Raw genomic sequence first — 15,331 nt, 5'->3', positions numbered from 1 at the left:
TTTAATCCCAGCACTCAGGAGGCAGAGGCAGGCAGATTTCTGAGTTCGAGGCCAGCCTGGTCTACAAAGTGAGTTCCAGGACAGCCAGAGCTATACAGTGAAACACTGTCTCGACCACCCCCCAAAAAAGTGAAAAATAAATAAATAAAAGATTTATTTATTTTATGTATATGAGTGCTCTATCTGCACGTACACCTACATGCAAAAAGAGAGCATCAAAAATCACTTAGTTGGTAGACAGGCAGTGGTGGCGCACACCTTTAATCCCAGCACTTGGGAGGCAGAGGCAGGTGGATTTTTGAGTTCGAGGTCAGCCTGGTCTATAGAGTGAGTTCCAGGACAGCCAGGAGTATACAGAGAAACCCTGTCTCAAATAATAAAAAAATAAAATAGAATTCACTTAGTTGTGAACCACCATGTGGGTGCTGCGAATTGAACTCAGGACCTCTGGAAGATGTGCAGCTGGTGCTCATAAGTACTGAGCCCTCCAAATGCATCTTATAGGAACCATCCAATACCTCTTTTTTTCTGCCTTATATGCTACATATATTGTAACAAATTCCACCTCTCAAAGTTCAACTGAAGAGCTGTTTCTCTGTAGAAAAAGTCCCCATCCAATCCCACCCTCCCTGCATCCTCTTTATCTCTTTTAATTACTAACCCTATACCACCATGTCCCTGACTTAAGACTACTCTCCCAGGGGAAATGCTGTCTCCCTGTGCCAATTAAGTGGCTCTTCTGATGGTTGATACAGTGCCCTACCCTCTACCCCAGTTCATGCCGCTGTGAGGCTAAACCCAAGGAAGCACAGACAAGAAGAAAGCTAGATAGAGCAGAGCTACCTAGTTTTCCTCACCTTCTGATTTCTCAAACTGCTCCAACAGACTGGACAGGTCTGATGCTTCAATCCCTGTGAGAACAACACAAGATTAAAATCTAGCCCTCACCAACTGAGGCTCTCGGTCCCGAGAAACCCCTTGTGAACCTTCACATGCCTCCCAGTGCACCACAGTGAGTTAACCCAGAGAGCTGCACATAGCAAGATCTCCCAACCCCTGCACCCTTCTTGTACTGAGCCCATTGTCACTCACCAATCTCACTGATGAACGCCTGTACCACGTCTTCAGGACCCTGAGCACGTGGGTTGGGCAGGAAGGACAGCTTCCTTAGACGGGCTGGATGGACAGCAGGCAGCTTTGCAACAGTGCCCTGCTTTGGCACAGGGACAGACTTGACAGCTGTAGAGATGGGCTTCTCCCGTGGTCTGTTCTCCTGGGTCTCAGGCTTTAGCCTCTCTGATACAGACTCCTCAAAAACTACACCCTCAGTAGACAGAGTCGGTGGAGCCTTGATCTGGGGACTCTGTACCAAGGTGGACACTTGGTGTTTGGGCTGGGGAGATACAGGCACTGACTGAGCCTCCAGCTTTGTAGTTTCTACTGGTGGAGACATGGGGCTGGCCGGCCCAGAACTTAAGGAAGGAGTCACTGGCACAGGAAGCACATCTTCAGGAGGACCAGCAGGATTACTACTGGGTTCCACATTGGATGGGGGAACAGCTCTTCCAGTAGGGACTGAAGACAACGGAGGTGGAGAAACAGTAGACCAAAAGGGAGGCTGTTGCAGCCCTGGGCCCCACCCAAGGGACCCATAGGCACAGCTGGAGCTGTAAGGTGAAACTGGTGCAGGAGGGGGTACCCAAGGCACATTGCAAGTTGGGGGTACACCATAGGTACCAGGAGTACCAGACACTATGGGCATCGTTGGTGGTGGGGGCAAACAAGAATAGCCAGAAGGGGACACAGAGGGGTAACAAGACCAGGGTGGCACAGGGGAATACTGAGTATAGGGGTCAGGTGGCATTTGTCTCATTGATACTGGAAGTCCAGGAGGTTGCAAGGGAGGTGGGGGAAGGGTGGGGACTCCATGACCACTTGAAGGAAGAGGAAGCAGAGGCGGTATGCTCGGAGGGAAAGGCAAAGGAGCGGGCGCCGTGGAAGGGATGGGTCCAGCAGGAGACACAGACTGCAAAGGAGGAGGGGGTGGTCTAACTGCAAGTGGCATCTCATGAGATGACACCTGTTCAGAGTGAGTTGAAACCATAGGTTTGCTTGCAGATGGCTCAGGAGTAGGGGAAGCAGGATTAGAACCCACAGACACAAAACAAGTCTCGGGTACAGCTGCAGGGCTTCTCTGTGGAGCTGACTTCGTGGCTGGGGCTGATGGAACAAGACAAGGGATATCTGCCAGCCCTGTGGGGGTCTCTGGGAGACTAGGCCACTTGCCAGCTGGGGGCTGAGAATTCCTGTCCTCTGCTTCCGTTTGCCGTTGCTGCCTTCGCTGACGGTACTCAGATAGGCTGAGAGGCCGAGGTCTGGCTTCCTGGGTTGTAGCGCTGGTACTGCCTTCCACCTTCAAAGGACCTACAACATCCTTGCCTTCAGGGGTGACAACCTTAGGATGGTCTGCAGACTGAAGGGAAGGACGACTCCCCTGAGCTGCTGCTGCTGCGGCTGCTGCTGCTGCTGCTGCTGCACGTCTAGGATCAGTGGGTCTGCACTTAACTAGCACAGGATCTGCTGGAGCCAGGTCATTTGGAAGAGGGTCAGTTGCCACTGTGTTTGCTAGGACAGCATCAGCTGGAGACAAGTTATCTAAAGTGGGAATAGCCACTGCAGGTTCAATTCCTTTCTTGTCAGCCAGGACTGGGCTAGTCAGGTTTGGGCCTACTGGGAGAGAACCAAGCAGCTCTGTACTAGATGAAGCCTGGTCAACAGGTACAGCATTGCCAACTACAGGGGAATCACCTTCAACAGAGCCAACAGGCATGGAGTCAGCTTGAGCGGAGTCATTTAATGAGAGAGTGGGGTTGGCTTGGCTAATCTCAAGCAGCTTAGGACCGAGATCTAGAGCATCGTCTTCAGCAGGACTATCCTGTCCTGCACTTCTCTCTAAGTTCTCAGACCCTGTCTTCTCTAAGGCAGCTGCCCAGGCCCGAGCCCAAGCCCGTGGCTTCCCTCTGCTCTGAGGGGCTGCAGCCTCTCTGGGAAGCTCTTCCTGAGGCTGCTTCTGTAAACTGCCTGCCTGAGAATTCCCCTCAGACACAGTAGACTGTCCTCGAGAAGACGACCTCAGCCTCCTGGTACAGCCTTCCACACAGGCTGTTGGTTGTTCCTTGTTCTTCTTCTTCCTGCCCTTTCTGGGAACTTTCTGAGAACCCTGACTTGTACTGACAGGTAGGTTCTGAGGTTCCTTGGGTGCCAATGACTCCATGATTTCCCTGGGCTCCAATAAGCAGGCGGAGCTCAGTGATAAATCTTGATCAGGGCAAGGAGCAACTTCAGACACAGCAGTCTCGGACTCCATGGTGGGCATGAGTAACTGCAAGGCAGGACTGCTTCCTACAGACTCATCCAGGAGCACAGACTGGGATCCAGAAGGAATTTGCCGCACCACGACTGGGATCTCCAGGTCATCACCAGTTGTGGCTGCCTGGCCTACAATCTCCAGCACAACACAACCCTCAGGCAGTGTCAAATCATCAGCCTGTTCCTGAAGTTCATCCTCAAGTGATGCCAAGTGGGTGAGGTTGGGCAAGCAGTATGGATGCATGGCCCGTACCAGCTCACTCAAGGAGGAGATGCTCTCGTCACCAGGGGCTGACACTGGCGCATCTGCTGCCTCAGATGTGCCTTCTTCCTCAGGGCATGCCAGGTGCATGGGGAAGTCCAAGACATTCACGGAGTTGTTGAGTTCGCCAGCAAGCATCTGACCGCTGAAGCCAGCGACCTCCTCCTCCTCTTCCCCATCACTGCGTTGCTGGGGAGGAGGGGACTGACCCCGTCGAGGTCTTGGTCTTGAGGGTCTCCAGCTAGGCAGCTTAGGGGAAGAAGTTTCCAAGAAAGGAGGCGGAGAGAAGTCCCATGGAGAATCTGCAAGGGACATCTCAACCTACAGAAGAACAACAGACTCAGGAGGTGCTCCTCAGCACATGCTCTCCTCAGCACATGCTCTCCAGATGCTACCTCTCCACATCCTCCTCCCCATCTGTGAGTTCAGAAGGGTCCTAGGTCAGACTTACCCCACTCACCCGACTACTTCCTGTGCTGGGCCCCAAAGGGTCAATTGGGGTGATAAGGTCACGTTCTGGGGGTGTCCGAGAGAGATTGAGCAGCTTGTGCAGCTAAGAGGAAGAATGACCCCAATCAGTTTGTGCATAGCTGTAGGAAGAGGCTCCCAGATTTGGTTGGAACCTTTGGACTAGCCCTGTATCCCTCCCTGACCCCATACTCACAGAGGAGCTCTCCCGAGGGGACACAAGCAGCTCTGAATCAGGAATGGTGTCAAAAGGGGACAGGTTCTCAGAATCTGCATTGTCCAAGATCTCCGTCAGAGCTGTGAGCAGCGACATTTCATTCTGGTCCTCCAGAGATAACCTGCTCTGCTCCAGAAAGACAAGAGGACCCCCACAAGATCTCTAATAACCTTCTAGGCCATAAAAAGAACTAAATACCAAGAGAATTAGTCTCCCAGGCTCACTTCACTCAATTTGACAGCAAGAAGGATCTGAGTAGCAGGAAGCATGGGTTCCATCTTTTACTGTTCACCCAACTCTCCAGTTCAAACAGAGAGGCTTAGCTTGAGTCTTAAGCTTGGCTTTCACGCTCTTATACACTCAAGTGATACTAAGATGCTCAGGAAACCATCCTAGGCTAGACTGGAATTAGGCTCAAAAGCAGTCTCCGTGCAACTACTGGACATGAAGGTCAGACCCTGAAAGGAGAATAAGCTTCAGACCATGGTCCAAGCTGAAGGCATCCTTCGTGGGCTGTACTCTGATGGTCTGCAGTCTAACACCATTTAAAACATTTAAAAAAGTTTTAAAAAAAAATCTTTCAAGGGCTCAGGTTGGGCCAAGGATCTGAGAGAACAAAGCCATCTCTGAAACGATTCCAAAGATTCAAGACCTAACACCCCCTGCAAAGATCCTGTCTGAAGACCTCCATGCCCTGCCCCAGCTTACCTCTCCAAAATCCTCAATGAGGGATATCAGGGAGGCATCCATGTAGCTCTGCATGGTCTCCAGGAGTGTCTCATCCTGCAGTATCAGTTCCTCCATTTCCAGGTCTTTCTCCCTAAGAGAGGGACCCAGTCTAGAAAGACTGACAAAGCTAGAGTCATCCCCCTCCTCATGGACCTAAGGCAAAAGAGGGAGAAGGGGAATCAGAAAGACCCAAGTCCTCTGAAGAGCAGCTAATTGATTAAAACCAGGTATCCCGGGGCTGGTGAGATGGCTCAGCAGGTAAGAGCACCCGACTGCTCTCCCAAAGGTGCAGAGTTCAAATCCCAGCAACCACATGGTGGCTTATAACCATCTGTAACAAGATCTGACTACCTCTTCTGGAGTGTCTGAAGACAGCTAGTGTACTTACATATAATAAATAAATAAATCTAAAAAAAAAAAAAAAAAAAAAAAAAAAAAAAAAAAAAAAAAAAAAAAAAAAAACAAAAACAAAAAAACAACCAACCAGGTATCCCTCGGGAAAAGCAAACAAAGAAACAGATCCAGCCCTCAACCAATGGACTTAAACCAGCAGTGCTGCCATGGTCAAAGGTCTGGACTAGCTATGGATGGTGGTACAAGCCCCAAGCAAAAGCACCAGCCCAGATGGCAGTGTTCTGATGGCAGTGTTCTGGGCAGAACAGTTTAGACTCCACCCGTGAACGGCTGGAGTTGTTAATAAACCGGGGAGCAGAAACATCAAAAAGATAAAGACCGGACCAGTAAGATGGCTCAGCTGGCTTACTTCAAAAGCCAGATGGACAACCCAAATTCAATCCCCAAAACCCACAGAAATGTAGAACAAACCCACAAAGCTTTTCTTGCACACCAGGGTACATGCTCACCCATACTCCTCACAGAGAGACCTGAGTCCACATAAACAATGATAACAAGAGGGAAGGTTTGGGGTTTGGGGTTGTTTTTTGGTTGGTTAGTTGGTTGGTTGGGGTTTTTTGTTTGTTTGTTTGTTTTCTGTTTTTTGGAGACAGGATTTCTCTGTATAGCCCTGGCTGTCATGGAACTCAGTTTGTAGACCAGGCTTGGCAGTCAAACTCAGAAATCCACCTGCCTCTGCCTCCCAAGTGCTGGGATTAAAAAAAGGCACAGCATATACTTGTAACAGAAATGCTGGAAAAACTAAGGCAGTTTGGGACCAGACTGGCCTACTTAAGAAAAGGCTGGCAGGGCAGTGGTGGTGCACACCTTTAATTCCAGCCCTTGGGAGGCAGAGGCAGGCAGATTTCTGAGTTCAAGGCCATTCTGGTCTACAGAATGAGTTCCAGGACAGTCAGAGCTACAGAGAAACGCTGTCTCGAAAACAAACAAACAAAAACAAAGAATAGGCTGTCACAGGGGAAAACAGTGTTTGTTAAGAAGCCATCTGCACTGTTACTTTTAAAAGAGGAAAATAATATTTTCCCAATTCCTTTGGGACACATATGACTGATTTATATTCTCCTGTACAGAGGGATTTACATGTGCCTATGCTCCATCATTATCATTATTCTCCCCCCACCCCCACCCCGCCCCTGACAGGGTTTCTCTAGATCCAATAATGGTGAGTCCTGATATGTCAGTGGTAGTTCTAGGGGAAGAGCCTCTGCACTGCCCCTACCAAATGGGAGCTAAAGAGAAAGCTTGACTGCAGAGATGAAGAGGCCCCGCCTCACACACGTCTGTGAACTAGCAGTGTCTTCAGCTTTGTCATCAGGTAAGACCCGCCCAAACCTGTCAAGTGTCATAGGCAGGGCAAGGCCCAAATGGAACTTGTGAGGCCAGAGCCCTGGCTAAGCTATCTGCCCTTGGAAGCATGGGATAAAGGCCTGAGAACAGACTCAGACAGACACCAACTCCTCCTGTGGCAAAGGGAAACGGGGCACTTGGACACCTCCAAAAGAAAAAGCAACAGGTGTGACCATACCCTTCCAGGCACCCGGTCCTTTTAAAAGGTGGAGCTGTAGGGCCCAGGGAAAAACAGGCTGGTTTAGAACACTTCTTAGGAGTCTGTCTAGGCCCAAAGCTAAAGTGAGAAGGCAGCAGGTTGTAGGGACTAACCCCTCCCACCCAGGTCTTCAGAATCCTGTAATTACAACCCGAAGCTAAATAGCGCATGGCTCAGCAAACAGTCATCGTGAGCAAGCAGCCTGTATCTCTAGTTGCCCTGCCTCCTTCTACAGTCCAGCCACTAGGCCAGACTGGTCCAGCTCTATAAACCATTCATCTTTACCTCCTCCCGGCAGGTGCTGGAGGCCAAGACAGACATCTACCTTCCTTTACATGGCTTCACCCACACACTTCACAATCCCTAGGTACAACCATTCCCAGGGGATCAGGAGCAGCTAAAGGCTAAGGCCAAGCCAAAAGTGAACCCACCACTAGCATCGACTCCAGAACCCTCAGTTGGCTTTCTCACACCAATTTTGTTCATCCAGAATTCAAAGTCAACTTTGTATTTTTGACACAAAGTCTCATGAAGCATGGGCTGGTCTTGTACTTCTATGTAACCAAGGTTATCCTTAAACTCTTGATTCTCCTACCTCTAAGCCCAGTCCAGAGACTTTTTAATGTTTCTATATACTTTAAAATATATGACTAGTTGAGCCAGGAATAACAACAAAAAAACAAGTAACTTGTCATTTCCTAAGACTATTATAAATCCGGTCAAAAGACACAGCACTGCCTTCTTTGATCCCAGCACTCAAGAGGCAGAGACAGGAGGATGTCTGAGATTGAGATGACAGCCAAGACTTCACAGAGAAAGAAACAAAAAACTTGTTCAATGGTATCTTACCGCTCTTAGCACAGGATTTAAACTCCTTATAGTGGCTTATGTTTTGCTCTTCCTGCCAGCCTCTTCAGCTTGCCCTCTACCATCCACCCTTCTGCTAGGCTGGCCTCTCAGTTCTTCCCATAAGCCATGCCTTTGATCTTCACTTCCTAGTCTCTCTGAGAAAAGTTTTTCACAGTCTTAGGAGTCTCAATGTAAAATGACTCTTCCATTTGTAGACTTCAAACTAGATTTCTGATGACCACATAATCCCAACTAGCCTGCACTTTCCTTCAGCTTCACCCACCTTTATTATGTCTATCCAAATTCAGGATACTGCAGGGAACACATCTGTTTAGCAACGCATCTGTACTTAAACATATGATACTTTGATAACTGTTGGGTTGACAGACTATGTAACTTCTACTGTTGCTGATCTTGGAGCCCTACTGTCTCTCCCAGATGATGAACAGTGCTGACCGCAGAAGTTGTAAAAAGTTGGAGGAAAAAGGATGGTTGATCCCAGAGTCATACCCCAAAAGTCATTCTCCCTTAGGCTGTTTTGCTGGACCTAGTATTACTGGGAAGGCTGCAATCAAACCTCGTATGGGGGTTGCTGTCAAAAAGACAACTTAATTCCTGCTCTCTTCACTGCAAACCTGATTTGAGCATTTTCGGAAGCCCAACACAAAACATTTTTCCTGACCCATTAAATATTCAACTATGTACTTTCAATAGTTCTCAAAACACCTCCCACTTTTTCCTATCTCCATCAAAAATTCCAAAAAGCCTCACACAGTCACAATTCACAAAGCTGTAGATGAGAATTCACCCAAGGACGCCTTAACTATCTCCCCCCCCCCCAAAAAGATGCTAGAAACAAAATGAGGGGAAAAAAATTAAACTAGTCACAGGTAAGTTGACACTCTCATGACCCTTGAATCACGCATATGAAGGACTGCAGGCAACCAAAACGCCAATGTCTGTGACGCACAACTCACTCCAAGACGACGGTCAGACAGAAGCCTCCAACGAACTGATTTCTCCACAACCCTTTAGTCTCAAGTCCTCCAACCCTCGCCTCACACCCTGACATTTCTAGGAAGCCGACTTTGAGAACATCTGGAAAGTCCACCATCTACCGACGGAAGGCGTTGTAGACGCAGGCCAGAGAGAAAAAACTCCTAAGGCTCCGAGCAAAGTTGCCTCCAGCAGTCCCTACCTCCCTCCAGACCAGAGGTCCCAGCACGGGCGAGAGATGGCGGGAGCGGCTGAGACACACCCAGTTCCCGGCAGTGCAGCTCCGGCGCGGAGACTAGATGCCCGACAGCCTGGGACAGGAGCCACGTGGACATCCCTTCCCCGCCCCCACGTGGACCCGCGCCCCGAGCTCCCCCCGCCCCCGCCGGCGAGCCCTACCCACGTGGGCGCCCGCGCCGCCTAGGGGGAGGGGGAGGCAGACAAGTTCTCCCGGGAAATCGTCCCCCCCAACACCCCACGTGCTCCGAAAAAGGAACTACGGCGCCAAGCTGGTGAAGCTTCTCCGACATCCTTAGGAAGAAGTCTTAGCCTTCAACTCCACTCCCGAATCCCTGACGCCCCAGCTAGGGCCACGTTTCTGACGCCCGACACTGTCCCTCTGCGTTCCCAGGAATCGCCGCAGGGTCCCTGCCTCTGCTGGCATACCCTCCGCAGACAACTTAGGTCTTTTCAGCCCTACCCAACTCCCGCAGCATCGCCACGCAAGTGCTTCCTCCCTTTCCTGTGGCGTCCACGTGTCACCGCCCGGCACACGCCGCTTTGCTGCCAGCCGCGGGCCGTCGGCCACCCTCTCACCTGCTCCGCGGCGCTCACGGAGCCCCCGGTCCCATACGACGCTTGGCTTCGACTCGCCCAGCTGCCGCCACGCACTCCACCGCCAGGGTCAGGACCCGGGCCCCCAGTCGGAGGCGGCGCGACTCGGTCTCTCCGTCCCCGGCGCGCCGCCATCTTGGCCCCTGAACACCCAGCGCTGCTCTGATCGCCGGCGCCGCCTCGCCCAGCCGATTGTGGGAAAGGAACTACATCTCCCGAAGGACACTGCAAGACTACGAATCCCAGAAGACCATGCAGCGAACCACTTTGCACCCTGGAAGAAGACGAGGGCCCTGACGTCCCTCGAGGATTTCTGGGAATTGTAGTCTCTGAAGGAAGATTAGCGGGTAGTGCTGTATTGTATTGTAGGGCTCAGTTTTGACCAAGCTGCTGAGTACGCAGTAGTAAGGAAAATACCACTTTATTTTTTGTTAAATTGTCCAGATGTTAGACCTCTTTGTTTGACGTTCTACCTGTTGTACTTTCCTTTCACCTTACTTCAAGTCGACCGCTGTTTTCAAACAGCACCCCCAAGTGGATACTCCCAGTCTAGACACTAACCCTCACCTAATCTCATACTAAAACTCTAGTGCAAATGTTTCTATAAAAGTACCACAGCCAGGCGTGGTGGCACACGCCTTTAATCCCAGTACTTTGGAAGCAGAGGCAGGAGGATTTCTGAGTTCGAGGCCAGCCTGGTCTACAAAGTGAGTTCCAAGACAGCCACAGCTATACAGAGAAACCCTGTCTCAAAAAAAAAAAAAGGACCGCATCTTCCATTCTTTCTCTACATTTACTCAGAAAACTACTTTGGTTTCTATCAAATTTCTTTCCTACTGCTCCAGAAACCCTTGCCAGGCAGTGACAGCGCATGCCTTTAATCCCAGCACTTGGGAGGCCAGAGGCAGAGGCAGGCTGATCTCTTGAGTTCGAGACCAGCCTGGTCTACAGAGTTCCAGGACAGCCAAAACTGATCTTCTTCCCATTGTTTCTTTGCATGGAACTTCTAACCTCAAAATAGCCTTCAATTTTTATTTATTTATTTATTTTGGTTTTTCGAGACAGGGTTTCTCTGTGTAGTCTTGGCTGTCGTGGAACTCACTCGGTAGACCAGGCTGGCCTCGAACTCAGAAATCCGCCTGCCTCTGCCTCCCGGGCGCTGGAATTAAAGGCGTGCTCCACCACGCCTGGATTAGCCTTCAAATCTTATTTAATGTAGGAAAGCTTTTCTGATTATCCCACCAGCCACAATCCTTTTCTGTATTTTTACACTTCATTCCTATTTCTAATGTTCATTCATTCGTCATATTTTCCGTTTTATAAAGCAACATTGATTATTACAAAACCTTAGATTATTTGAGGGGTTAGAGAGAATGCTCAGTAATTATGATTACTTGTTGCTCTCCCGGAGTATCTAGCAACCCTTGTCAGGTAGCTCACAAACACCAGTAACTCCAGCTCCTGGTGATCTTTAGACCAGATTGGGGAGGAGGTCATTTACATACACATGGCATACACACGTACATTTGATACATTTGATTATCAATGAGATAGCTCAGCTGCTAAAGGAACTTTGCCACCAAGCCTGAATTACATTCCCAGAATCCATTAGGTGGTGTGGTGGAAGGATTAAAAACTCTCAGCACTCGGGAGGCAGAGGCAGGCAGATTTCTTAGTTCAAGGCCAGCCTGGTCTAAAAAGTGAGTTCTAGGACAGCCAGGACTCTACAGAGAAACCATGTCTCAAAAAGCCAAAAAAAAACAAAACAAAACAAAACAAAAAACTGACTCTCTAACGATGTCTTTGGGCATCCACACATGTGCAGCCACTCTTGCAAAGCCATAAACACAAAATGAATAAACCTACAGGTCAAAAAAAAATTTTTTAAGATTTATTTATTTGCCGGGCGTGGTGGCACACACCTTTAATCCCAGTACTCGGGAAGCAGAGTCGGGCAGATTGCTGAGTTCAAGGCCAGCCTCATCTACAAAGTGAGTTCCAGGACAGCCAGGGCTATACAGAGAAACCCTGTCTCGAGAAAACAAACAAACCGACAAACAAAAAGATTTATTTATTTTATGTATGTGAATATGCTGTCACTGTCTTCAGACATACCAGAAGAGGGCATTGGATCCCATTATAGATGGTTGTGAGCCACCATGTAGTTGCTGGGAATTGAAATCAAAACCTATGGAAGAGTAGTCAGTGCTCTTAACTGCTGAGCCATGTCATCTCTCCAGCCCTGTAAAAAAGCAAAAACAAAAAACAAAAAGCAGACTATTTGAAATAGTACAAAACTGGGAGCTGGAGAGATGGCTCAGTGGCACAGCAGTTGAGTACACTGGCTGCACCCAACCATCCATAGCTCCAGTTTCAGGGCAACTGCCACCCTCTTTGGTCCTTCACAGGCACCAGTCACACATATGGTACATAGACATTCATGAAGGTAAAACATTTATACCAGAGTCAGGCAGTGGTGGCACACGCCTTTAATCCCAGCATTTGGGAGGGAGAGGCAGGCAGATTTCTCTGAGTTTGAGGCCAGCCTGGTCTACAGAGTGAGTTTCAGGACAGCCAAGGCTACATAGAGAAACCCTGTCTCTAAAAAATAAAATAAAATAAAAAACATTTATACCTCTTTGGGCCGGAGCAAGCAAGGGCTGAGCAAGCAGAGTTGACCGGAGTGAGCAGGGTTGATTGGAGCAACCAGGTGCATAAAAATTCAATTCCCACAACCGTCTGTACAGTGACAGTGTACTCATATACATAAAATAAATAAATTAATTAAAAAAATTTATACCCACAAATAAAAAGTAAGGTAGAAGTAGTAAAGAGATTCAACATCTACTTCTGGCCTCCAAACACATAAAAAGCACACACATGGGCTGGAGAGATGGCTTGGTTTCTCTGTATAGTCCTGGCTGTCCTGGAACTTACTCTGTAGACCAGTCTGGCCTCGAACTCAGAAATCCACCTGCCTCTGCCTCCCAAATGCTGGGATTAAAGGCATGCGCCACCATGCCCAACTGTTTCCATTATTTCTTAATTTTTACTTCCATACACTAAGTTATTAAAACCATCATTGTACACATCATTATATAGCTAAGTTGGCTTTGGACTCGTAATTCTCCTGTATTTGCCCTCATGCCTGGCTGCTGGTTTGTTTGTTTGTTTGTTTGTTTGTTTGTTTGTTTGTTTACTGTGGTAAGGGGTTGGGAGTAGCTAGTTTAAGATAGGGTCTCAAGTAGACCAGGTTGGCCTTTAATTTTACCTACAGTTAAAGATGACCTTGAGCTCCTTATCTCCCTAACTTCATATTCTAATTTTTGAGATTACAGGTTTTGCATCTAAGTATAACTCTATTTTGGTTTGATCTAGCTTGGTTTTAAGAGGTAAGGTCTCAGCCGGGCGTGGTGGTGCACATCTTTAATCCCAGCACTTGGGAGGCAGAGGCAGGCAAACAAACAAACAAAAAGGACTACCTCCGTCTGGCTGTCTTGAACCAGGTTGATTATGAACTTTTATAATCTTTTGTTTTGTTTTGTTCTTTTTCAAGACAGGGTTTTTTAAGGTAGCCCTGGCTGTCCTGGACCTTTCTAGACCAAGATGGCCTGAAAATGAGATTGATCTGCTTCTGCCTCCTGAGTGTTAGAAGTAAAGGCATTTGCCACCATACCAGTCTCCTTCCTTCCTTCTTTCCTTTATTCCTTCCTTCCTTTCTTTCTTTTCTTCATGCCTCTGCTTAGATCTGTATCAAGAAACTTTTCTTAGCCGGGCGTGGTGGCTCACGCCTTTAATCCCAGCACTCGTGAGTTCCAGGACATCCAGAGCTATACAGAGAAACCCTGTCTCGAAAAACCAAAAAAAAAAAGAAAGAAAGAAAGAAACTTTTCTTAGAGGCTGGAGAGAGGGCTGGAGAGATGGTTCAGTGGTTAAGAGCACTGACTGCTCTTCCAGTGGTCCTGAGTTCAATTCCCAGCAACCACATGATGGCTCACAACTATCTATAATGAAATCTGATGACGACAGCTACAGTGTACTTACATAAATAAAATGAATCTTAAAAAAAAAAAAAAAAAAAAAAAAAAAAAAGAGGCTGGAGCAATGGCTCAACAGCACTGAGGCCCAGAGTTCAATTCCCAGCAACCATCTGGAATGGAATCCAATGCCTTCTTCTGGTGTGTCTGAAGACAGTGTACTTGTATAAATAAAATAAATAAATTTAAAATAAATAAATTTAAAAGAGAGAGAAAGGAAGGAAGGAAGGGAGAAAGAAGGAAGGAAGGAAGCCTTTTGAGCCAGGAGCGGTAGTGCATCTCTATAATTCCAGATCAGGAGGGTGAGGCAGGAGGGTGTTAGCCATAAGCATCTTCTTTTTTCTCTTTTTCTTTTTCTTTTTCTTTTTTTTTTCTTTCTGGTTTTTCGAGACAGGATTCTCTGTGTAGCCCTGGCTGTCCTGGAACTCACTCTGTAGACCAGGCTGGCCTCGAACTCAGAAATCTGTCTGCCTCTGCCTCCCAAGTGCTGAGATTAAAGGCGTGCGCAACACTGCCTAGCAATTGCCAAGCCAAACTGGTGTACAAAGGGAGTTCCAGGACAACCAGGGCTACATAGAGAAACCATGTCTGAAAAACAAAATGAGAGAGAGAGAGAGAGAGAGAGAGAGAGAGAGAGAGAGAGAGGAAAAAAATTCCTGAGTGTCCAGTGTGTAGGGAGGAGATGACTTCCTGAGTGGATGTGTATTGCTGATATGAACCCACAGCCTTGGATCCATAGGAAAGGCAAGTTCTTCCCTCACTCCCGTAGAAAATGTTGATAGTGTGCACAGAAACTATCAACCACAGCTTCCTGCTCCTACATGACTGCTCCCCTGCAGACACAGAAGCAAAACTAGTGACCCTCACTTCCTGATTCTGGCTCAGCTGTGTTTCCTGGCTGCTTGTGCATCTTCATCAGCGTGCACAGCCCACCCACCCAACCCCAGCTTTTCTGTATGTGTTTGTTTAATTCCCTATCATCCATGTCAGGCCAGACCCTGAAGCCAGGCAGGTCTAAGTGCCAGTACCAGACGTGAATCTGTGGCTCTAGTTTGTCTACAACCTGGCTGCCGCGGCACCCGATTTGCATGTACACATCCTTGGGGTCACTCCTGAGCACCACAAAACACAGAAGTGCTCCTAAAGTCCAAGAAGAAGAACCTCAGAGACAGGACACCTGAACACTGGGACTTGCCATCATTTGTCTGGGTCCACGCCCACCAAAGACTGATCTGATTATGCTGATGGACAGACTTATCTTTTGGTTACTTGAATAGTCTCCCCCTAGAGCTCCAGTTGGTCTAGAAGCCTCCTGGAACCTCTTCCCCAGCTCTACATCTCCAGGTCTCTGTCAGCAAATCCACTTCTTTAAAAAACGGGGATTTTCTTTGTTTATTTGTCTGTTTGTTTTGTCGTTTAAAGATGTATTTATTTTATGTATGTGAGTACACTGTAGCTGTCTTCAGACACACCAGAAGAGGGCATCAGATCCCATTACAGATGGTTGTGAGCCACCATGTGCTTGCTGGGAATTGAACTCAGGACTTCTGGAAGACCAGTTAGTGCTCTTAGATGCTGTGCCATCTCTTCAGCCTCATAAAAAAAAAAAA

The 15,331-nt window shown here is 48.2% G+C and overlaps 1 protein-coding gene across 6 annotated transcripts in view; it reads right to left on the bottom strand.

Annotated features, from left to right (window-relative positions):
• The window catches only part of Pprc1 (PPARG related coactivator 1), a 16,653-nt gene extending 6,788 nt beyond the window's left edge, over positions 1-9,865 (bottom strand). For 2 of the 6 annotated variants that reach the window (XM_029543752.1, XM_029543767.1), the window contains exons 1-6: positions 9,667-9,834; positions 5,025-5,198; positions 4,296-4,445; positions 4,083-4,184; positions 1,093-3,952; positions 858-911 (exon numbers count right to left, since the gene is read on the bottom strand). In XM_029543752.1, the coding sequence (XP_029399612.1) occupies positions 858-911; positions 1,093-3,952; positions 4,083-4,184; positions 4,296-4,445; positions 5,025-5,198; positions 9,667-9,819 (3,493 nt within the window). In that variant the 5' untranslated portion in view covers positions 9,820-9,834. Of the gene's footprint in view, positions 1-857; positions 912-1,092; positions 3,953-4,082; positions 4,185-4,295; positions 4,446-5,024; positions 5,199-9,666 lie in introns of all 6 variants that reach the window. The other 4 variants (XM_021207882.1, XM_021207868.1, XM_029543761.1 and 1 more) reach the window with 4 other exon arrangements.
• Between the last annotated feature and the right edge of the window lie 5,466 nt (positions 9,866-15,331).

The sequence above is a fragment of the Mus pahari genome, chromosome 1, assembly GCF_900095145.1.
Source record: "Mus pahari chromosome 1, PAHARI_EIJ_v1.1, whole genome shotgun sequence".
Taxonomy (NCBI): Eukaryota; Metazoa; Chordata; class Mammalia; order Rodentia; family Muridae; genus Mus; species Mus pahari.
The sequence above is the reverse complement of the archived record's forward strand: the minus strand, read 5'-3'. Positions and strand labels throughout refer to the sequence as shown.